The 21,980-nt window shown below is 46.7% G+C and overlaps 2 protein-coding genes across 7 annotated transcripts in view; one reads left to right on the top strand and one right to left on the bottom strand.

Annotated features, from left to right (window-relative positions):
- PRC1 (protein regulator of cytokinesis 1) overlaps positions 1-8,017 on the top strand; it is a 21,585-nt gene extending 13,568 nt beyond the window's left edge. Inside the window, exons 9-15 of one of the 4 annotated variants that reach the window (XM_040257509.1) lie at positions 87-182; positions 1,296-1,442; positions 1,661-1,771; positions 3,018-3,128; positions 4,193-4,369; positions 4,695-4,736; positions 6,475-8,017. In XM_040257509.1, the coding sequence (XP_040113443.1) occupies positions 87-182; positions 1,296-1,442; positions 1,661-1,771; positions 3,018-3,128; positions 4,193-4,369; positions 4,695-4,736; positions 6,475-6,546 (756 nt within the window). In that variant the 3' untranslated portion in view covers positions 6,547-8,017. The remainder of the gene's footprint in view (positions 1-86; positions 183-1,295; positions 1,443-1,660; positions 1,772-3,017; positions 3,129-4,192; positions 4,370-4,694; positions 4,737-6,474) is intronic. The other 3 variants (XM_040257513.1, XM_040257511.1, XM_040257512.1) reach the window with 3 other exon arrangements.
- RCCD1 (RCC1 domain containing 1) overlaps positions 1-21,980 on the bottom strand; it is a 25,253-nt gene extending 3,273 nt beyond the window's left edge. Inside the window, exons 1-8 of one of the 3 annotated variants that reach the window (XM_040257528.1) lie at positions 21,635-21,978; positions 20,054-20,274; positions 19,587-19,971; positions 19,283-19,404; positions 16,804-16,902; positions 16,004-16,137; positions 15,314-15,343; positions 13,748-14,798 (exon numbers count right to left, since the gene is read on the bottom strand). In XM_040257528.1, coding sequence (XP_040113462.1) covers positions 14,727-14,798; positions 15,314-15,343; positions 16,004-16,137; positions 16,804-16,902; positions 19,283-19,404; positions 19,587-19,971; positions 20,054-20,274; positions 21,635-21,843 — 1,272 coding nt within the window. In that variant the 5' untranslated portion in view covers positions 21,844-21,978 and the 3' untranslated portion in view covers positions 13,748-14,726. Of the gene's footprint in view, positions 1-13,747; positions 14,799-15,313; positions 15,344-15,966; positions 16,138-16,803; positions 16,903-19,282; positions 19,405-19,586; positions 19,972-20,053; positions 20,275-21,634 lie in introns of those variants that run through there. The other 2 variants (XM_040257526.1, XM_040257527.1) reach the window with 2 other exon arrangements.

Here is a 21,980-nt window from a genome sequence, read left to right as displayed (position 1 = left end):
ATATGCATCCATTTATGAGAGCATGGATTCTAGCAGAAGTGACTGACTGTCAGGCATTTACTCTAATTAAAATGTGTTTTTCACAGAGAAAAGCTTCAGATCCAAGTCGATTTACAAATCGTGGAGGAAATCTTCTAAAAGAGGAAAAGCAGAGAGCCAAGCTCCAAAAAACACTCCCTAAGGTAATACTGTTGCTGAGAGTGTTTGGTGTGTGGCTACAAAATATCTCACTTTTTGTATATCCCTTGCTTTGAATCATTTTGCTCCCAAACTGTATTCTCTTCCAAAGGTTAGGCAAGGATAGTAAGCACTTGCTGGGTTTGCCTAGTATCAAGTATTCCTTGATAACTGAATATCAAGTTTTATTATGTTTTTAGGACTGCCACAACAGAGTACCAGAGACTGGGTGGCTTAAACAACAGAAATTCATTTTCTCAGGAGGCTAGAAGTCTGAGATCAAGGTGTCAGCAGGGCTGGTTTCTTCCGAGGCGTCTTTCCTGCCTCCACACAGTTATCTTCTCCCTGTATCTCCATACAGTCCTCCTACTGTATGTGTGTGTGTTTAAATTTTCTTACAAAGCTGCAGTCATGTTGGATTAGGACTCGCCCTTATGACCTCATTTTAACTTAATTATATCTGTGTTCAAATAAAGTCACATTCTGAGGTACTGGGGATTAGGACATCAGCGTATGAATTTGGCAGGGGGCACAATTGATCCCATAACACAAGGTAACCTTTTGAGAAAGTGCTTTGGACTTCATTAGTATTCTCTATTTTAATAATAAGTTAACATTTATTGAATTAAGTGCCAGATACTTAGAGTGCTTTCCATTTATTAATTCACTTAATCCTCACAACATCCTTAAGAGGTTGGTATTATTATTCCCGTTTTTACAGATGAACAAACTGAGGGACTAAGCACTTACGAACCTTGCCCACCTCTTCAGAGCCCGTAAGGGGTGGATCCCAGGCTGCAGCCCAGCCAGTGCTGCTCTGTGAACACTGCGGGCTTAATGTTGCAGCTTCCCCCTGTGCTGCCTCCAGCTTCCGGCACCAGAACTTTAGTGGTCAGGCTCCGGGTTCTCACTTTTTCCCGCCTTCAAGTGTCTTATGAATGAACCATGCCCAGACTGATTTCTGGCCACTCCGGCCTGTTTCCCATATGGGTCCAGCTACCTGAAGTCAGGCTAATGATACTCTGAGGGGGTAAGAGGCGTTCTTTAGGAGAATCATTTCTTTTAGGTTTCACACCAAAGATTTGACGTAATTAACATGTCCTTGTTTCTGGTCTCAGTTGGAAGAGGAGTTGAAAGCAAGGATTGAAATGTGGGAACGGGAGCATTCAAAGGCATTTGTGGTGAATGGGCAGAAATTCATGGAGTACGTAACAGAACAGTGGGAGATGCACCGATTGGAGAAAGAGAGAGCCAAGCAGGAACGAGTAAGTAAACCCAACTTGGGAAGTGGGGCAGAGCAATGAGGGAGCGGCCCATAGTCTCTGCCAGGGCTCTCGGTTGGCTAGAGAAGTCGCAGCTCCCGGCAGCTCTTTTTAGCTCTGGGTGTAGACACTTGCATTGTATTTCTGGCCCTTCCTCTGCTCCCCTCCCAGAGCTGTTCTCCTTCTGGGATTTATCACTCTTGCCCCTGACTTTCACATAGCAACTAAAGAACAAGAAGCAGACAGAGACGGAGATGCTCTACGGCAGTACTCCGCGGACACCCAACAAGCGCCGAGGACCGACACCCAGCACTCCAGGCAAAGTGCGCAAGGTAACGCGGAGCTGCCTGAACTGCTGGGCTTGATGTGTGTCTGATGCTGAGTCCCGGATTGAACTCGGGGTGCCGGCAGCTGCCAACATTCTATAATGATGAAAACCTTCAGAGGTTCATTCTGTGATTCCCACAAGTGACTGTGGCGCTGTGTGAAAGAAGACTTTCATGCCTGGCAAATAGAGTAGCTAATGCTCCTTAATCTCCAGAGCAGGAAACCAGGAGTCCGTCCTTTCCTTCCTTCCCGCTTTTTTTTTTTTTAAACCTTTTCTTTGATAAATGGAGTGCTATTTTCCTCTTCGCTCCTCAACTCATACTTTATAACATATAAAATGTTTTTTAAAAATCACCTATAGTGTATAACTCCAGAAGCACCAATGAGAATATTTGGTGTTTGTCCTGCTTTTATAAAAAGCTTTTAAAAATAGTGTATTTTCATAAAATAGAGATCACATATATAATTTTGATTTCTGCTTTTTCAGAGAATTAAACTTTCTTTAAATATGCTCATTATTAGCTGGTATATTCTATTTTTTTGACATTCTGTCATTTATTAAACTAGTTCCCTATTGTTTGATATTAGGTACTTAATTTTTTATTAGGAAAATAATGTGATGAAATTTTTAGAACATGTTATAAATTTTTACCCATCACACCCAAAGTTTCCTTTTGCCCTTTTATATACTCTTTGCTTTCTTTACCCATCCCCCCCAGCTCCTGGCAACTACAGCTTTGTTCACTCTGTTACTATTGATTAGTTTGCATTTTCTAACATTTTATAGAAATAGAACCATACAGTGTGTATACTTCTGTGTCTGATTTTTTTCATCTGTGTTATGTCAGTAGGTTACTCTTTTTATTGTTGAACAGTATTCCACTGGATGTATATACCACGATTTGCTTATCTAGTTGCCTGTGTTGATGGATATTTAGCTTATTTCTAGTTTTCTGGCTACTACAAATAAAGCTGCTGTAAATATTTATGTGTAAGTCTTTGTATGGATATATGCTTTCATTTCCCTTGGGTAAATACCCAAGAGTGACGTGGCTGGGTCTTAGGATAGTTGCCTGTTTAACTTTTCGAAACAAAATGGTTATCCCATTTTACAATTCCACCTGCTGGGTGGGACACTGAACACTTTTCTAGACTGCTTCCCTGCTCACAGGAGGACTGCTCACTCCTCTGTCATGTAAGGATGGGTTACTCAGCACCTTGTCTCACGTCAGTAATCCTCTCTTGTTCTAGCTGAACACTACCACCATGTCCAATGCTACAGCCAACAGCAGCATTCGGCCTGTCTTTTCAGGGACAGTCTACCGCTCTCCTGTGTCTCGACTTCCACCTTCTGGCAGCAAGGTCAGTATGCTCTGTGTACAAGCACATCTGCAACACCGGCCCAGCCTATGCACTCCAGGGTCTGTTGGGAGGCAGAGATACTGTATACTATCCTCTGGACTGAGAAGGAGCTTTGGGACCAAAAAACAAAGCAGGTAGCTTCATAAGTGCAATTATGAAGTTTACTGTGGGTAATTTACATACAGGCAGGATCTGGCGGACAGTGACCCAGAGGTATTTGCATCTGCACTCAAGCACCGAAAGGGGTAGAGAGGGACTTAAAGGGGCCAAAGCTTAAAATGTAGAAACATCTAGGAGCAGCGCGTCTGTACTGATAGGCACTGTGCAGTTTTCCTTCTCCCAGGGTCTCGAGACCACCAATCACCTGCCTCAGCAAAAGGCATTCTGCAGTTTTCATATCAGGTGAAGGTCAGACTTGATAGGGACTTTGTCTGGCTTGGGCACATTCCTGTGTGTAGACTGAAGGTCAGTCATGCAGGATGGGGAGAGGGTGGGACTGCAGACCTAAGGTGGAGCTGACAAAAAGGAGTCAGTGTGGTTCAGCCACACAAAGCCCTGCCCACCTGTTCCAGTTTCTAAGGTCCTTGCATCTGATTATCATCAAGATGCTGAGAGTTAACAGAGGGAAGCTAACTAGTCTCTCAAAGACTAAATGAGAGAAGAGGAGAGAATGGTCATCCTGAGCCCTGACTAGTGTTGTGGAAGCACTGGGATGGCTGGGAAACCGAAGTCTCCATAGGCTCAGTTGAAAGCCTGGTCTTCGGTGCTCCTGTGTGCGGTCCCTGCATGTGGGTTCCAGCCCAGTGACACTGGATGACTAGGTGCAGACAGGAACTCTCACCCCAGGAGAGGGGTGAGGAGTGTGTGCTAAAATGTGTTCAGTCTTTCAAGTATTCTACAGACTATGCTCAAGATAAGGGTTCTGCAGATCATTAAGAATTTATATTTGTTAAACCAGAAGAATAGGATTACAGACACATGAATAAAGACGGTGTCAGCCTTTGATAACTTGTGTATGTGTAGTCATTATAAGGGTGATACATTGAAGGATCTTTTCTCTACAGCCAGTCATCACTTCCACCTGTTCGGGGAAAAAAACACCCCGTGCCGTCAAGCATGGAGCCAACAAGGAGAACCTGGAGCTCAATGGCAGTATCCTCAGCGGTGGGTACCCTGACTCGGCCCCCCCACGGCGCAACTTCAGCATTAATTCTGTTGCCAGCACCTATTCTGAGTTTGCGGTAATTCACCTTTTCTAATATCTACCAGTCCCTAGGGAGCACACAGTTGGGGCAGAGAGGGTATCTCCCCAGGGACACCCAGGCTGTTAGTTCGGATGGATCTTTGGAGGCTGAGAATCCCTTTCCTGACATGACCATGGCATGAGGTGGGGGTGGTTTAAGGGTGGTATATAGGAAGAAAGATAGCAGCAGCAACCAGTCATTTAACCTGGATCCTTCTGCTTAAGAAATACCATTCCCTGGCTGCAGGAGGTAACCTTTCTAATCACTGCCCTGGTGCTCTCTTGGTGGAGTCTTGGTAATTGTCTTAATTCTTTGTTCTTAGAAGGATCCGTCCCTCTCTGACAGCTCCACTGTTGGGCTTCAGGTCTGTATGGCAACCCCTGCATGTCCCATGTCCCTTTTCCAAGCTGATCTGTCATCTGCTGGCTTCATTCCCATGTGGGCACAGGGCTGCACTAACCAATAATCTCAGCTGTACTATCATAGTGGGCACAGGGCTGCACTAACCAATAATCTCAGCTGTACTATCATAAGACTTTTTTTTTTTTAACAAAGGAAGCGGGAATCCCTAATACAGATTTCAAAAATAGTAAATATCTGGCTTAAGTTCCCAATAGACTGACTAAACAGACTAACCTGCCGATTAACTTGTTCAGACTTGGATTCTCAGCCCCATCTAAAGTTAGGCAAAGTTTTTTTATCCTGTTATTTCACAACAGAATTTCCACCCTCCCCAGTTGTGACATTAAGGGCCTCCAGTGTGCTAGAAAGGAGAGGCCCTATCACGTGGGGAGGGGAGCCCCACCTGTGTGCTGCCTATCAGGTTTTTGGCCTGTGTGCTGATTATTTCCTGGAGTATATGTCTTACTAACCCCTCGGAGCTGCACTGCCAACTTTCTGTCTGCTCTGGGCTAGCCCATGCTCATTTCTTTGCCTTTGCCTATTTCTACCACATTGAGCTGCTAAAGCACATAGGAGGCACTGGAAGAAAGTTGTTTTTTCCCCACAATGCTCTTCAGCTCCTAGTAACCTACTTCACATTTACCAACACTTAACTGCAGTGCCCTCTCCTTAGTGATCCCTGAGTATCTAACTATTGAGAGGCGAGGCCATCCTTCACCATTGGGGATATTGAGTGACAGTCTAGGGCATCAACTGTCTTGCTGCAGTAATGAAGAATGTGACAGCTGCCCAAGGCTACAGCTCATTTTGAGCTCTGAAGCTCGCTTTATATTCTTTTACTTTTGTCAAGTTACTTTTTTTTTAAAGATTTGTTTTATTATTATTTTGGCTATGCTGTGTGGCATGTAGGACCTTAGTTCCCCAACCAGGGACTGAACCTCAAGCTGTCTTAACCACTGATCTACCAGAGAAGTCCCTATCAAGTACTTGACTGTTGTGGTTCTACCTACAGAAGTGGGTACTTGTCACTGTGGCTAGCTGACTGCGGGCCACAAAGTCCAGCTTTCTCTTTCCTGTTTGCTCAGCCAGCCCCGCTTCATCCACTTGGTGCTTACACGTATCTGTATCTGTCTTTGGCTCAGTCAGGAAGGCTCCCCTGGTTTGGGCTGTTGTGGCTGTGGGCTCCACCAGGCAGCACTGAAGCCAGTAGACTAACCTCCACTAACACCTGTCCTTTCTCACTGGCTTTGTCTCACATGCTTTGTCTTCTGCTTCAGTACCATGTGCTCCAGCACGAGATGAAATCACCAGCAGGTTAACAGGCCCTCAGCCCCAGGGATTGGTAGATATACACTCTGGCCCGATGTTTCGTAAAGGGCTCAAAAGACCAAAGTTTGTTGCCTGTCTAGCTTGACAACTCAGAGTACTTGGTGAAGTCTAAGGGATTTCTCTTCTGTGAGGTTTTAACAAAATGGACTGGCTGAGGAAAGCAATCAAGGTGCATATACGTACCTGCTTAATCTGTGACTAAGCATTCCCTTCCCTTGGATTCCTAACAGCCTGTGCTGGACTAGGGCCCACTGTCTTAGAGAAATGCCCTCAGAGGGCCGTGTGCTGACATTCACTCGTGCTTATTTACCAGGGCAGGGCATGCATGAAAGGGGGCAGTACTGCCATTGATGTTATTTATTTTTCAACAGCGCGAACTTTCAAAGGCTTCCAAATCTGATGCTGCTTCCCGAATCCTCAATTCAACCAACATCCAGTCCTGAGAAGCCCTGATCAGTCACCCCTCTGAAGTTTTCTGTGCCTAATTATACAGGGTGGCTTTAATGTTTCTTCACTTTAGATGCTTGAAAGCCTGGACACGTTCCATTACCATGAGTCTCACTTAGAGAAGTGAATGAGTTACAGATGAAAGTATCATAAGCTTAGTGCATCCTCAGACATTTGGTTTTGACTCAAGAAATACATTAAAACTTACTTCATAGCAATAAGTGTAAATTTTAGCATATGGAACTTAATTTCTTTTCCTGCCCCGTAACTGTACTTGCTGAAGTATGATCAAGGGCTTGTTATATTTCACCTTTGAGTAGGAAAATGACTGTGTCCATCCTTGGGGTATGGGACATGAAGCAGTTTTTTGTCTGTACACTTATAATTAGCAATTAACATCTTTTTTGTTTAGGGATGTCCAATTAATGCTACAGCTTCAATAGCTTTGTTCTCACCTAAGGCCTGTCCCCACCACACAGGACAGCCTTCCTCCTGATGAAGATGTCTGTGTGTCAGAAGTTGGGATGGCCTGACTCACTGCCAAAGAGGTGACAGGGAGGCTGGGAGCGCCTTTGTTCAGTCATGTACAGTTTTGTCATGTGGGGCGATGCTGTGGGTCGGGGGTGGTGTATGAACACACGCGCTTGTCTGAACTTCTGGGCTCAGTTCCCCCATCCCTGCGCCCCTGTGCCTGAGTCCCTCCACCCTCTGCACTTGGCAGCCAAGTAGGGAGGCTGCTTGGTGGGTTGGGCCGTTCCTGTTCCTGTCGTGGAGACCTGGAACTTTGCACATGTCAGTACTGGGGAGTTGTTCCTGCCGTAGCGTCCACGATGAGGCTCCTCCTTTACCTACCCTATCCATCACTACTGCGCTCCCCGAAACACTATTTATTCTCCCTCTGCCTGCACCCCTACTACTGTCAGCACAGTAAAATGGTTCTTGGAAGCTTACAGGTGTGGATTTGGTCTGTTAGTCATGCGTATACATGTACTGATTTTTAAATATATTCTTAAATTAAAATGTATACTTGTATCTCAGAAACATATTGTAGTTTTGGTTGGTTTTTGTCTGAAAAATGACTAAAAGAACATGCAAGAAATTTTTAGTCAGGATCATGATTTTTGAGTGTTTCTAAATTAAGAACATCTCTTGTCCTGAGAAAAAGTTTCCTGAGAGAAATAAAAAGCCTAACTCCCAAGTTTTCATTGCTAGTCTCTGTGTACAGCTGTGTTTTCTTTTGGGTAAATACCTAGGAGTGAAATGGCTGGATCTTACATATGGTAGGTGTATGTTTAATTTTTTAAGAAACTGCCAGTCTGACTTCCCAAGTGGTTGGCTTATTTCACATTCTGCAACACTTGGTATGGTCAGTCTTTATGATTTTAGCCATTTTAGTAGCTGTGAAATGGTATCTCAATGTGGTTGTAATGTGCATTTTCCTAATGATGGTGTTTAACATTTTTTAAATTCTGTTTAACATCTTTTTAAACATGCTTCTCTGTGATCATTCTTATCTTCTCTGGTGAAGTACCTGTTGAGTTCATTCTTTTTCATACAGTACCCAGTTGTCCAGCACCATTAACTGAAAAGCTAAACTTTCTCCCGTAAGTTTCTGTTCCACTGATCTGTCTGTACTAATGACAGTACTATACGACCCTGTCTTAATTACGAGGATTTATATGAATTCTTAATATCAGGTAATGTTAACTTTCCAACTTTGTGTTTTTAAACATCATTTTGTCTGTTATAGGTCCTTTGCATTTTTGTATGAGTTTTAGGGGAAAAAGCTTGTCAATTTCTACAGAAAAATCTGGTAGAATTTTTATTGGCATTGCATTGAACCTGTAGACCAACTTGGGGAGAACTAACAACCCACAAACAAGGCATCTCTCTCCATTTATTTAGGTTTTCTTTAATTTCTCTCAGCAGTATTTTATAGGTCGTGCGTACAAATATTTCACATCTTTGTCAGATTCATCCCTAAGTATTTCATATCTGGATGCTACTGTAAATGGTATCTTTTAATTAGAATTTCTGGTTGCTATTTGGCTACATATATAGTTGATTTTTGTATACTGCTCTTGTATCCTACAACTTGCTAAAAACTCACTTAACTAAAAGAAAAATGAGGGAAAAAATATATATTCATTGTGTTGGAGCAAGTCTAATGCTTAGCCAGGCCATTCTGACCTAGAGAATTCCATGGACTGTACAGTTCATGGGGTCACAGAGTCAGACACAACTAAGCGACTTTCACTTTCAGGCCATATACAACTGTGCCTTAGCCTTCGGTTCTTGCTGTGTGGAGCCTGAATCCTAGGCAGAAATGAAAACTTAAGTGTTTTCTCAGGCATTTTTGAGCAAATATCCAACCCTGAGCATGTGTTATGCTTTAACTCCCCAACTGATCATTTCAGTTGATGTAGAAAAAGAAAGATTCCACAACCTTTCATGATAAAAACTCAATAAAATAGAAAAGGAGACTACTTCCACACAATAAAAGTCATATATGACAAGCCCACAGTGAACATAATACTCAGTTACTTTTGCTTTAAGATCAGAACAAGGCAAGGGATGTCCACTTTCAACATTTTTAATCAACATAGTCAGAGCCATTAGGCTATAAAAGAAATAAAAGGCATTCAAACTGGAAAGAAAGAAGTAAAATTATGTTTGCAGGTGAGTGATCTTATATGTAAAAAATCTTAAAGACTACCAAAAAGCTGTTAGAATTAATAAATGAGTTCAGCAAAGTAGCAGGATACAAAGTCAATACACAAAAATCAGTTGTATTTCTATACACAGTGAACAATCTGAAAAGGAAATTACAAAAATGATTTAATTTATAATGGCATCACAAAGACTAAAATACTTGGGAATTAACCAAGGAGGTTAATTGCAGAGTTCCAAAGAATAGCAAGGAGAGAGAAAAAAATCCTTCCTCAGTGATCAATGCAAAGAAACAGAGGAAAACAACAGAATGGGAAAGACTAGAGATCTCTTCAAGAAAATTATAGAGCTACCAAGGGAACATTTCATGCAAAGATGGGCTCAATGAAAGACATAAATGGTCTGGACCTAACAGAAGCAGAAGATATTAAAAAGAGGTGGCAAGAATACACAGAAGAACTGTACAAAAAAGATCTTCACGACCCAGATAATCACGATGGTGTGATCACTCTCCTAGAGCCAGACATCCTAGAATGCGAAGTCAAGTGGGCCTTGGGAAGCATCACTACAAACAAATATAGTGGAGGTGATCAGAATTCGAGTTGAGCTATTTCAAATCCTAAAAGATGATGATGTGCAAGTGCTGCACTCAATATGCCAGCAAATCTGGAAAATTCAGCAGTAGCCAGGACTGGAAAAGGTCAGTTTTCATTCCAGTGCCAGAGAATGCTCAAACTACCACACAATTGCACTCGTGTCACATGCTAGCAAAGTAATGCTCAACATTCTCCAAGTCAGGCTTCAACAGTACATTGACTGTGAACTTCCAGACTTTCAAGCTGGATTTAGAAAAGACAGGAACCAGAGATCAAATTGCCAACATCTGTTGGATCATTGAAAAAGCAAGAGAGTTCCAGAAAAACAGTATTTCTGCTTTATTGACTATGCCAAAGCCTTTTTGACTGTGTGGATCACAACAAACTGTGGAAAAATATTCAAGAGATGGGAATACCAGACCATCTTACCTGCCTCTTGAGAAACCTATATGCAGGTCAAGAAGCAACAGTTAGAAATGGACATGGAACAACAGACTAGTTCCAGATCAGGAAAGGAGTGCATCAAAGCTGTATATTGTCACCCTGCTTATTTAATTATATGCAGAGTACATCATGAGAGGTGCTGGACTAGATGAAGCACAAGTTGGAATCAAGACTGCTGGGAGAAATATCAATAACCTCAGATATGCAGATGACACAACCCTTTCGGCAGAAAGCAAAGAAATAAAGAGCCTCTTGATCAAAGTTAAAGAGGAAAGTGAAAAAGTTGGCTTGAAACTCAACATTCAGAAAACTAAGATCATGGCATCTGGTCCCACCACTTCATGGCAAATAGATGGGGAAACAGTGACAGACTTTATTTTGGGGGGCTCCAAAATCACTACAGATGGTGACTGCAGCCATGAAATTAAAAGACACTTGCTCTTTGGAAAAAAAGCTATGGCCAACCTAGACAACATACTAAAAAGCAGAGATATTACCTTGCCAACAAAGGTCCGTCTAGTCGAAGCTATGGTTTTTCCAGTAGTCAGTATGGATGTGAGAGTTGGACCATAAAGATAGATGAACGCTGAAGAATTGATACTTTTGAACTGTGGTGTTGGAGAAGACTCTTTAGAGTTCCTTGGACTGCAAGGAGATCCATCCAGTTCATCCTAAAGGAAATCAGTCCTGAATATTCACTGGAAGGACTGATGCTGAAACTCCAATACTTTGGCCACCTAATGCGAAGAACTGACTCATTTGAAAAGACCCTGATGCTGGGAAAGATTGAAGGTGAGAGGAGAAGGGGATGACAGAGGATGAGGTGGTTGGATGGCATCACTGACTTGATGGACCTGAGTTTGAGCTGGCTCCGGGAGTTGGTGATGGACAGGGAGAACTGGCAAGCTGCAGTCCATAGGGTTGCAAAAAATCGGACACGACTGAGCAACTGAACTGAACTGAATTGACTAAGGAGGTGAAAGACATGTATGATGAAAACTGTTAGGTTAGCCAAAAAGCACATTTGAGTTTTTCCATAAGATGATACCAAAAAAACACAACTTTTTGGCCAACCCAGTGTAAAACACTGCTGAAAGAAGTTATAGACATAAATAAATGGAAACACATCCCATGATCATGGATTCAGTTCAGTTCAGTCGCTCAGTTGTGTCCGACTCTTTGCGACCCCATGAATCGCAGCACGCCAGGCCTCCCTGTCCATCACCAACTCCCGGAGTTCACCCAAACTCATGTGCATCGAGTCGGTGATGCCATCCAGCCATCTCATCCTCTGTCGTCCCCTTCTCCTCCTGCCCCCAATCCCTCCCAGCATCAGGGTCTTTTCCAATGAGTCACCTCATCGCATGAGGTGGCCAAAGTACTGGAGTTTCAGCTTCAGCATCAGTAAAACTTAATATTGTTAAAATATCAGTAGCACCCAAAGCAATCTATAGATTCTAGCAATCCCTAAAATCTCAAGAACCTTTATGCAGAAATAGAAAAGCCCTATAACTCATGGGATCTCAAGGAACCCCAAACAGGCAAAACAACTTTGAAAAAGAACAAAACTATAGGACTCACACATCCTAGATTCAAAACCTACTGCAAAGTTATAGTTAATCAAGCCAGTGTTGACATAAAAGAGACATAAAGATCAAAGGAATAGACTAGAAAGCCTAGAAATAAACCCTTGAATATATAAGCAGATGATTTTTGACAAGGGTGCCAAGGCCATTCATTGGGGAATGGACAGTCTTTTCAACAAATGGTGCTGGGAAAACTGGATATCCACATACAAAAGGATGAAGTTTGACCCTTACCTGTCACTGTATACAAAAATTTAACTCAAAATGGATCAAGGACCCAAATATAAGACCTAAAAAATTAAATTCTTAGAAAAACAAAGGACAAAAGCTTCAAGACACTGAATTTGGCAATAATTTCTTAGACATGACACCAAAGGCATAGGCAACAAAAGAAAGTATAGACAAATTGGACTTCATGAAAATTTAAAGCAATGCAGAGGACACAGGTTTGATCCCTGGTCTGGGAACTAAGATCCCACATGTCAGCAGCTAAGCCCATGTGTCAAGACAACTGGAGCCCATGCACCGAACTACTGAGCCCAACAACCAATGCAACCAAAACAAATACGCAAGACAGACAAAATCAACAGAGTGAAAGCAACCAACAGGATGGGAGAAAGTATTTCCAGATCAGTCTGATGAGGGATTAATACCTAGAATATATAGAGAACTCCTAAAACACACACACACAAAACCTGATTCAAAATGGGCAAAGGACTTGAATAGACATTTCTCTAAACAAGATATGTACACGGCCAATAAGCACATGAAAAGATGCTTAATGGGGAAACAGCAAATCAAAATTACAATGAGATAACCACTTTATACCCATTAGGATGGCTTGGACTTCCTTGGTGGTCCAATAGTTGAGAATTCGCCTACGAACACAGGGGACACAGTTTGACCCCTCGTCTGGGAAGGTTCCACATGCTGCGGAGCAGCCGCCCGGCACCACAAATGTGAGCCCAGCCGCTACAAGAGAAGCCACGGCAGCAAGGAGCCCACACACCACAACCAGAGTGGCCCTGCTCACCACAATGAGAGCAACCCACATACAGCAATGAAGACCCAGCACAGCCAGAAATACATAAAACATTTTTTTTTAAAAAGCAAAAAAAGTGTTGGGTAAGGATAGGGAGAAACTGGAACCCTTGTGCACTATTTATTGGTGGGACTGTAAAATGTTAAAGCCACTGTGGAAAACAGTAATGTAGGCGCCTCAAAAAAGTCAAAATGGAATTACCATATGACTCAATGATTCCAGGCAGTCTTAAAGAGGTATTTGTAAATCCATGTTTAGAGTAGCATTATTCGCAACAGTTAAAATATGATAGCCACCCAAGTGTCCATCAACCAATGACTGGATAAACTGAACATACAATGGAACATTAAAAAGGCCTAGAAAGGAAGGAAATTGTTCAGTATGCTACAACATGGATGATCCCTGAGGGCATTATGCTAACTGATAATAAGCCAGTCACAAAAAGACAAATACACTTATGATTCCACTTACATTAGGTAGAGCAGTCAAGATCACAAAGAGAGACAAAAGGTATAACAATAGTTGTCAGGGGTTGGGGAGACCGAGGAGTTATTTAATAGCTGTAGAGTTTCAGACTTAAAAGATGAGAGATGGGACTGGACGGTGTTGATGGCTGCACAGCAGTGTGAGTGTATTCAGTACCACTGAACTGTACACTTAAAAATGGTTAATACATTTTTTGTTATGTGTGTTTTAACTCAGTAAGAAAGAAGAAATTAGTATCAACAAGAGACCATATAAACTTGAGGTATAATTCATGTAATGGAGTGAAACTGAATGAGCTGTAGGGCACCACAGATGAATCTTACAGTGCTGATGAAAAGGACATAAAAGAACATACACAGAATGACTATTCACCTAAAGTTCAAAAGCGGACAAATTTTACTGTATAAAGAGGCATACATGGAATGGTAAGATTCAAAGTGAAAACAGTTCAGATCAATAACAAAAGGTGACCTCTAGCGGTTCCCAGTCTTAGCACTACCTCAGAAATCACCTGGGATGGGGCAGCTTGGCAAGAATACTGGGGCATGTTGCCATCCCTTCTCAAGGGAATCTTCCTGACCCAGGGAGGGATCCAACCCAGGTCTCCTGCATTGCAGCCAGACTCTTTACTGTCTTAGCCACTAGGGAAGCCCTTTAAAAATCTACCCACATCTGTGTTCTACACCCTTAAGTTCACGATTTCATCATGTCTGTGATGCCGGCCCTGGCTCAGCTGGTAAAGAATCTGCCTGCAATGCAGGAGACCTGGGTTCAATCCCTCGGTTGGAACGATCCCCTGGAGAAGGGAAAGGCTACCCACTCCAGTATTCCGGCCTAGAGAGTTCCATGGACTGTATAGTCCATGGGGTCCAAAGAGTCCGACGTGACTGAGCGACTTTCACTTTCTCTTCAAGATGCGTCTCTAGGCATCCAGTTACAAATCTCCTGGTGTTTCTCTTTTATTCTGGGAGTGTGGGGCACACCAAACCCTGCAGCCTGTGGAATCTTAGTTCCCCGACCAGGGATTGAATTTGCTCCCTCAGCAGTGAAAACGCAGAGTCCTAACCACTGGACCACCAGGGAGTTCCCTCCAGGTGTTTCTAATGAGGGGACAAAGTTGAAGATGCTGCCTGCTCTAAGACGGAGCAAGAGGGCTGTGACCAGGAGAGGCCTCGGTGCTGGCAGTGGTTTTCCTTGCCCTGTGGGGGAGTTTCACAGGTGTTGGCTGTATAATTTGCCACTCTACTGTTCTTTTATGCCCTTATCCATAGGTCAGCTCTTCTGTTTCTCCACAGCATACACATAGGTGTTCCAGGGCCCACAGCTCACAGTTCTTACTTGGAGTTGCTTATCTACAAAGTACTCCACACGGCAGGGCCGGTCCAGAGTAGTTGTGTCCTTGTGGCCGAGTTGTCCATATTTACCTGAAGTGAAATGAGCCCCTTTGCCATCCTCTGCTGGGCCCTGTGGCTTCTCCCCTCCAGGAAGGAAAATCAGCCCATCGACCGGAAGCGCTGGGCTTAGGCCACCACTCCACTGCTGTCTGCTCCGTGAGTTCAGACCAGCACCACAGAGCCAGGCAAATCCTCTAGGCTCCCCACTCCTAAGCTCAGATGCCCAGAGATTTTCATTCTACCTTTTGCTCTTCCCAGGGCCAGACCAAAAGAGGTCTCAGAGATGCTGGCGAGATATTCCCTTGGGATACATACTTTTTCAGAAAGGTAGATGGGAAATACTGATACTTCCTGTTTCTCTGAGCTCTGCCCCTCTGAGTGTGCCTAGATCTGTTCCAGAGAAGGGAACAGATGGCTTTTCAGTCCAGTGGTGGTGCTGAGAGCCCTGCTTCCGCTTCTCTTCACAGCTGTTGTCACTTGCCCGCTACCTGCAGGTCTTTTCCTCCCTTTAGTTTAAGCATCACAAAAGCAAGCCCTTTACTTACCCCAGCCCCAGGTGTAGAGCTCCCCCGTTCCTGCAACCGAAAGGACAGTAAAGGGGCTGTTGCCATGTTCTGACAGGGCATGAGTCCAGCTCAGCCTTCCACAACCCACAGCCAGCTCACTGTGGCCATCGTGCGATTTGCTTGGCAGAGCAACACATATTCTCTCTCCTTTTTTAACAATAGTCACATGTCAGGAAGATCCCCTGGAGAAGGGCACAGCAACCCATGAAAATCCCATGGACAGAGGAGCCTGGCAGGCTACAGAGTCTCAGAGAGAGTCGAAAAGAGTCAGACACAGCTCAAGTGACTTAGCACGCGGCATGCACACAGGCTAGTCACGTTCAGGGTGGTAAAGGATCCACACTGAACAAGTTCACCTTCCTATATGCCCAACGGCTATGACTCACAGCCAAATTTGGAGTCTCAGGAGCAGGTTTGGGCAGACCCTCATCTGATGCAAGGCTGGCAAACACTAGCCTCCCCCAAGAAGAATCTTTGGGGCCTGACAGGCTGGGTAGCCTCTGTGAAAGACCCCAGGGAGTGAGGCTGCTAGTCTTTTAAGGGACCACACCCTTTCCTGCAGCCGCCAACTAGACAGTGGGCAGAGGGGGCTTCCTGCTCCATCCTGAACCAGCCTACCTGGCCCCACTCACTTGTCAGCACTGCCGTGTGCCGGGATCCGCAGCTGACCTTGACTGCCTCTGAGCCCGAGCTGAGGTCCAGTAAAGCTGGGAACGGCTGGACTGCTATGAAGGGGGCGGGGGCTCCATCCTCACCCACAGAGACTCTCTTCACTTTGGAACCATCTTCATCCAGTCCTGAGGCTTCAGAGAAGCAGTAAGAGTTATGATGATAATGGTGGTGAATACTCACTGAGACCTGATCTACACCTCAATTGTAAAAAATAATAAACCTCATTCATACACACAATAGCTGAAGCCCCTACTCTAGCTCCAAAGCTGTCGCTTCCAACCCCGAATTCCCTGGGAAGTGCTGGAGCTGACAGGCTTGTGGGGTGTGCTGCAAGGACACTGGCATCAGCCTTGCCGTGCTCCCCCTCATAAGGGGTTCAGAGTCCTTCAGTGTGTCCTGGGGTCCCAAGGATATCGCATACCCCTTCTGAGCCCTGTAGCTCTCAAGCCAGCCTATGGCCAGGAGGCAGGAATGACAGAAATGTGTGGAAATCAACAACTGACTCTCACCAACAGACTTGTGGTTGCCAAGGAGGAGGGGCTAGGGGAGGGATGGATTGGGAGTTTGGAGTTAGCAGATACAAACTATTACATAGAGAATGGAAAATACAATATGGTCCTAATCTGTAGCACAGGGAACTATACTCAATATCCTGTGATAAACTGTAATGGAAAAATATAGAAAAGAATGTATGTGTAGGTATAACTGAATCACGTGGCCATAAAGCACAAGGTAACACAACACTGCAAATCAACTGTACTTCAATAAAATAAATTTTTAACAAAATCGACCCTCACCTTCTCCTGCAGTTGTCTTTCCATCTTCTGCCAGGCTCTTAGTGGGCAGGGCCAGCTGCCCTGATTCATTCCAGCCCCAGATATAAATATCTCCTGTCTCTGAGACAGAGATAACAGGGTCCCATTAAACAGACTCAGATCACCCCTGGATCCATCCACACTCCCTGTAGGAGTGTGGCTCCCGAGAGACAACGCTTGCCTGCCCCACCCAAGTCAGCCTTCCAGATTAAGTACCTCCCTCAGGGCCCAGCAGCTTCCTTGTCTCAGCAGGACCTTTCCCCCTTAAGCGCATTCGGTCACCCTATTCTTAAAGGACACCTCTTACTAGGCTTTCCTCTCCAGGGTCACTTTTCCCCTTTGTTGTTAATTCCCAGCCCCCAACCCCAACATGCAATTTGGAAATGAGTCCCTGGAATCTCCCTAGTATCTTTCTTTCACATCCACTGAGCCCAGGCTCCTTTCTTCAGCCCTACCCATCACTGGTCCTGAAGACCTTTTTAAAAAAATGTGTTTGTTTTTTAAATTGACACAGCATTGATTTAATTGACACAGCATGAAACTTTTGTGTAAGTTTCATGTATACAACATTGTGTGTATTTTGACATTGCGTGTAAGTTTCATGTACACAACATTTTGCGTGTATGTACTACAGTTCGCTTATCACCAAAAGGCCGGTTTCCATCTGTCGCCATACAGTTGACCCATTACACCCTCTCCCATCCCCGAAGGCCTCTAGAAGCTCTCAACATTGCTTGCCTCCTCCCACAACACTATATAGTTTGTTGGCTGGAGCAAGAGCCCTAATGCTAAAAATTCACTAACAGTAGTAGCTGGTTTTATCAAGTGTTTAATCCGTGCCAGTGTTTAAGCACCATATATCCACTCTACTCCAGAGAAACTTGAGTGGTGAGGTGTCCTGCCCAAGATCACGAGTGGCAGACTGATGCTGATGTGAATCTGGGAGGTCTGGTTTGAAGCATCAGTGTTCCAACCACATGACACCGAGGCCTCAAACTCTTTTTAGACCTTATTGTGAGACTTCCCATTGCGCTCATTTTCTGGTCCTCTTGTCTCTTTCCTCCTGCCCAGCAGTTCTCAAGCCTGGCTGCCAACCCAGGCCCATTAGAATAGGGAGGAGAGAGTGCAGGCCTAAGTCATTTTTAAAGATCCCGAGGGAAACCATGCCCCATGGAGTTAACAGAAGGTGATAACTAAGGAGAAATTCTTGAACTTTCCTTGGAGAACAGATGAGGAACACACTATTAAAACTCCTTTGCCTACTGTAAAGTGCCTTCATTAAGTTCACTTCGGTTATTTTTTTTCTATTTTTCCCTTAATTGCATACAGTTGCATATAACCCAGCTGTTTCACAGGAACTTGGAGTCAGCAAAAGCCAGCTGGAGACTAGACGGGACCACTGACCCCAAAACTGGGTCTGTGCACGTGGCCAGTGAGTGGCGTTCTGATATCAGAAGGCTCGAAAACTCCACCCTCAGATCATGCTAATTGCCTCTTTTATTTTTTTCCGCTGCCTGCGTGGCTTGTGGGATCTTAGTTCCCTGATCAGGGATTGAACCCAGCAGTGAAAGCTCGGTATACTAACCACTGGACTGCCAGGGAAGTCCCAAAGCGCCTCCACTTTGAAATCTGCAGAACCATGTTGACTCAGGTATGCCTGCTCATAACACTGATTACCTCACCTTCTTCCCTACCTCCAATCACCTTTCTCCATGCCTAAGACCACCTGGCTTATGCCATAAATAACCCAAACCCTTCAAGGTGGCAGATTGGGGGCTTATTCTCCTGTGTCCTCACCTGGCTGCCTTGTGAATAAACTCTTTCTTGGCTATCAACCTTGATGTCTCAGTGTTTGGCTGGCTGCGCGACCCGACCTGGTCAGTAACAATATTAAGTAGTGGCCAGAGCCCCTGATGCAGATCCTTGCAAAAATCATCTGCCACCAGCCCCACCCGACAGCCTAGCTATCAGCTGCACCTGGATCTCCTGCCAGAGGGGTGAACACAATCTCAAGGGACGCTCATTCCCATCCTGGGTGACCAGCCATGGCACCACCAGAGCTCACAATGACCACCATCCTCCTCCGGGTGGGCCTCCCAGTGTCCACCCTGTGCCTCGCAGTACAGCCACCTGGGCAGCTGCTACCTTTCTTCTCCGTCCTCCTTGTCTCGGCTGCTCCTCACCCCTCCATTCTCCCTTGGGGACCAAAATGACAGCCCTGGATGGAGGCAGATGACGGGAAACAACTGCCAACAGTCCAGATTGTGAGGGTAGTGATGAAGGGGCGGGGGGCAGGCGCTGAATCTGAGGCATTTGGGAGTCAGGAATGACTGGGCTGATGGATGCGGGATGAGCTTGGAAGGAGGCCTGGCTAGGCCACCCATCAGATGGGGAGAGGAGGAGGAAGGTTTGGCGCCTGCAAGATCCTGAGCTGGTTTTGGAAAAGCCCTAGGTCACTCACCACTCAGGCACACAGAATGCCAGCCACCTGCGGCGACTTCAGCCATTCGTAGGCCCTGCAGCGCCTCCAACAGCCTGGGCTCTGGCTCTGCCTCTAGGGTCCCGTGGCCCAGCTGTCCATGCCTGAGGAAAGGAGGTCCCAATCAGCTACAGTCACACCAAGAGGTCTCCTCCCTGTCCTTGCCCAATCACTTCCTCCAGCCACCTGTATGCTCATCTCCCACTCCGAGGTCACATTTACCGACCCGTCAACCGCAGCATCCCAGCAAAAGCCCAGCGGGCCCACCTGGCCAAGCCCCACTCACCTGCCCGCGCCCCAGGAGAACACCTGGCCCGCGGCATCCAGCAACAACGCGTGCTCGGCGCCCAGCTCCAGCCGACGCGCCCGCAGCGTGGGGGCCAGAGGCCGGTAGAAGGGCGGCCGCGGGCTCACGTAGGCGCGAGCGCAGGGCAGCAGCGGCAGCGGCGCCGCCTGGGTCTCATCACGGTTGGGTCCGTGTTCTGCCTCCTGCACGGCCTGAGACCAGAGGGGCTCCCCGCGCAGCGCCGAACCGGGCGCCCAGGCCTGCAGTTCCGCCCTGGCTCCCGGCCCCGCGCGCAGCAGCACCAGGAGCTCCTCCGACGCCCACGCGTCGGTGCATCCGTCCGCCGCGCCGCCCGCCGCGCCTGACAGCTGCACCCGGCCTCCACCTGCGGGGGGCGGAGAGCGGGCTGGGGACGGAGGGGCGGCGCGTGCGCCGGGGGCCGGGGCGGGGACGGAGGGGGCGCTCACGGGTCACGAAGGCTGTGTAGCTCCAGCTCGCGCTCACGCGGCAGACGTCGACGCTGCCGCCCGGCGTCCTCACCGGCTCGGGGCTGTGTACCTGGCGCCCGAGCCCCGAGCCCAGCGCCTGCCCGAAGCCGCAGAAACCGAAGCCGAACCAGGTCCCGCGACGCTCCTCGTCCATGCCCCGCAGCGCCTTTGGCTGTCTGCGACCTGGCTGGAGCGGCCGGCTAGACGGAGGGTTAGGGCAAGAACCCGGAGAGATTGTTCCAGACGAGCCCTTGCGAGACACTGCAGCTGCCTTACGGGTTAAAAGGGGGAAAAGCCACCACAGAAGCACACGACGTGCATTCCATCGACGTTCGCTGAGCGGGCGTCCTTACCAGATTTAGAACGATTTGGAGCTGTGTAAGTGGGGCCCTTTCTCTGTCCCTCCCTTTTGACTCAAACTCACTGTCCCACAAAGTGGGCACTAGGTAATTAAATAGCCTCTCCTTTAGGCATCGAACTAGGAAACTGAGTCCCTCCCACTCCAAATTCCCAATGTCAGACACATTATCCCATGTAATCCTGGGAACTAGAATTGTCTCCGTTTGACAGTGGAGACTCAGAAACTGACCCTTACACAAGCAGGTAACAGCACCGAGAGGGGCAGAAGGCTGAACTCAAGATACATCATTTCCCACCAGTGAAAGGCAAAGGCAACGCCCTGTAAGGGGCAGGACCGGTTCCAGGGCTCACGTTTGCCTCTGCAGCTAGCAACGCCTCTGTCCTTAGCCAACTGACTTGAGCTCTTGTCAGTCAAGTTCAGTTTCTTCAGTTGTACAAAGCTGGGCAGCAGGGGCGGGTGATGTTTGTACCTACCTTGTGGAATTGCTATGAACAGATAGAAATAAAGGTTTCAAGTGCTGGCACATAGCGTGGTAAGCACACAGTGTCAGCTTGTTAAATCCAGTATTTAAGAGTTGATAAAAAAAATTTTTTTTAATGGTCACTGGGTTTTTAGGGACCTATGTAAACACAGTTTCAACTGGACCTTGTCTACTCATTTATTCATCTCACACGCATTTATCGATCCTTTTTGTCGTTCAGTCGCTAAGTCATGTCAGACTCAGACCCAATGGACCCCATGGACTGCACTGATCCTTATTCTAAGGCAATGAGAAGCACCGCTGTCTGCGTTCAAGGCCCTCACGCATAAATGGGGAGACAGAGGCAGAGTCCAGTGACACGGTGATGCCCCTTTCTGCGTTTAACTCTTTGAAGCCAGATCCTGCCTGGGCTCCTACCCCTTCTGGGCCAATCCCAGCCCAAGAAGGCCTCTGACCTTAATCCTGACCCTGTGTCCTCCACCCCCTCAGGCAGCTCAATCCGATGGGCCGTCTAGAGGGAGGAAAGGCCGACAGGCAGGGCAGCCACCAGGGACCGGTCGACAGCCGGACCAGGACTCGGCTGGCAGCCAGGAAGGAAAGGTTTGAAGAGCCGCGCCCTGAGCCAAGCGCCCATTGGCTTCGGAAGCTTCCCCGGGGCCAATCGCCGGAGAGCGGCGTGACCTCCCCGCGCAGGGCGGGCGGCAATGGACGTGCTCACCTGGGTTCGAGCAATTCCGGCCGCGGCCTGTTCAGTCCTAACTCGGTCGAACCGGTCCCGAGGCCTCCGCTAGGCCGAGGAGGCCCTGGGCGGGGAGTGGGCCAAATCCCCGGCGGGCGTGGTTCGAAACGGAGGTTGGACCAGATGGTCCAGCCCCCCCCCCCCCCCCGCAAGCTCGCACGGGGCCGCGGAGCCCGTATTACAAGCATCTGGGGGACACTCACAAAGAACTAAGGGGTCGGCTATGAGCGACCCCAGGGACGAGTGCTGCCAGTCCTTCTTTTTAGTCTGGGGCGGCGGCAGCTCGCTTCTAACTCGCGTGGGTCTGCGGCCCAACGTGCCGCAG

Source organism: Oryx dammah, unplaced genomic scaffold (genome assembly GCF_014754425.2).
Source record: "Oryx dammah isolate SB20612 unplaced genomic scaffold, SCBI_Odam_1.1 HiC_scaffold_16, whole genome shotgun sequence".
Classification (NCBI taxonomy): domain Eukaryota; kingdom Metazoa; phylum Chordata; class Mammalia; order Artiodactyla; family Bovidae; genus Oryx; species Oryx dammah.
Note: the sequence above shows the minus strand (reverse complement) of the source record. Positions and strands in the feature narration are given on the sequence as shown.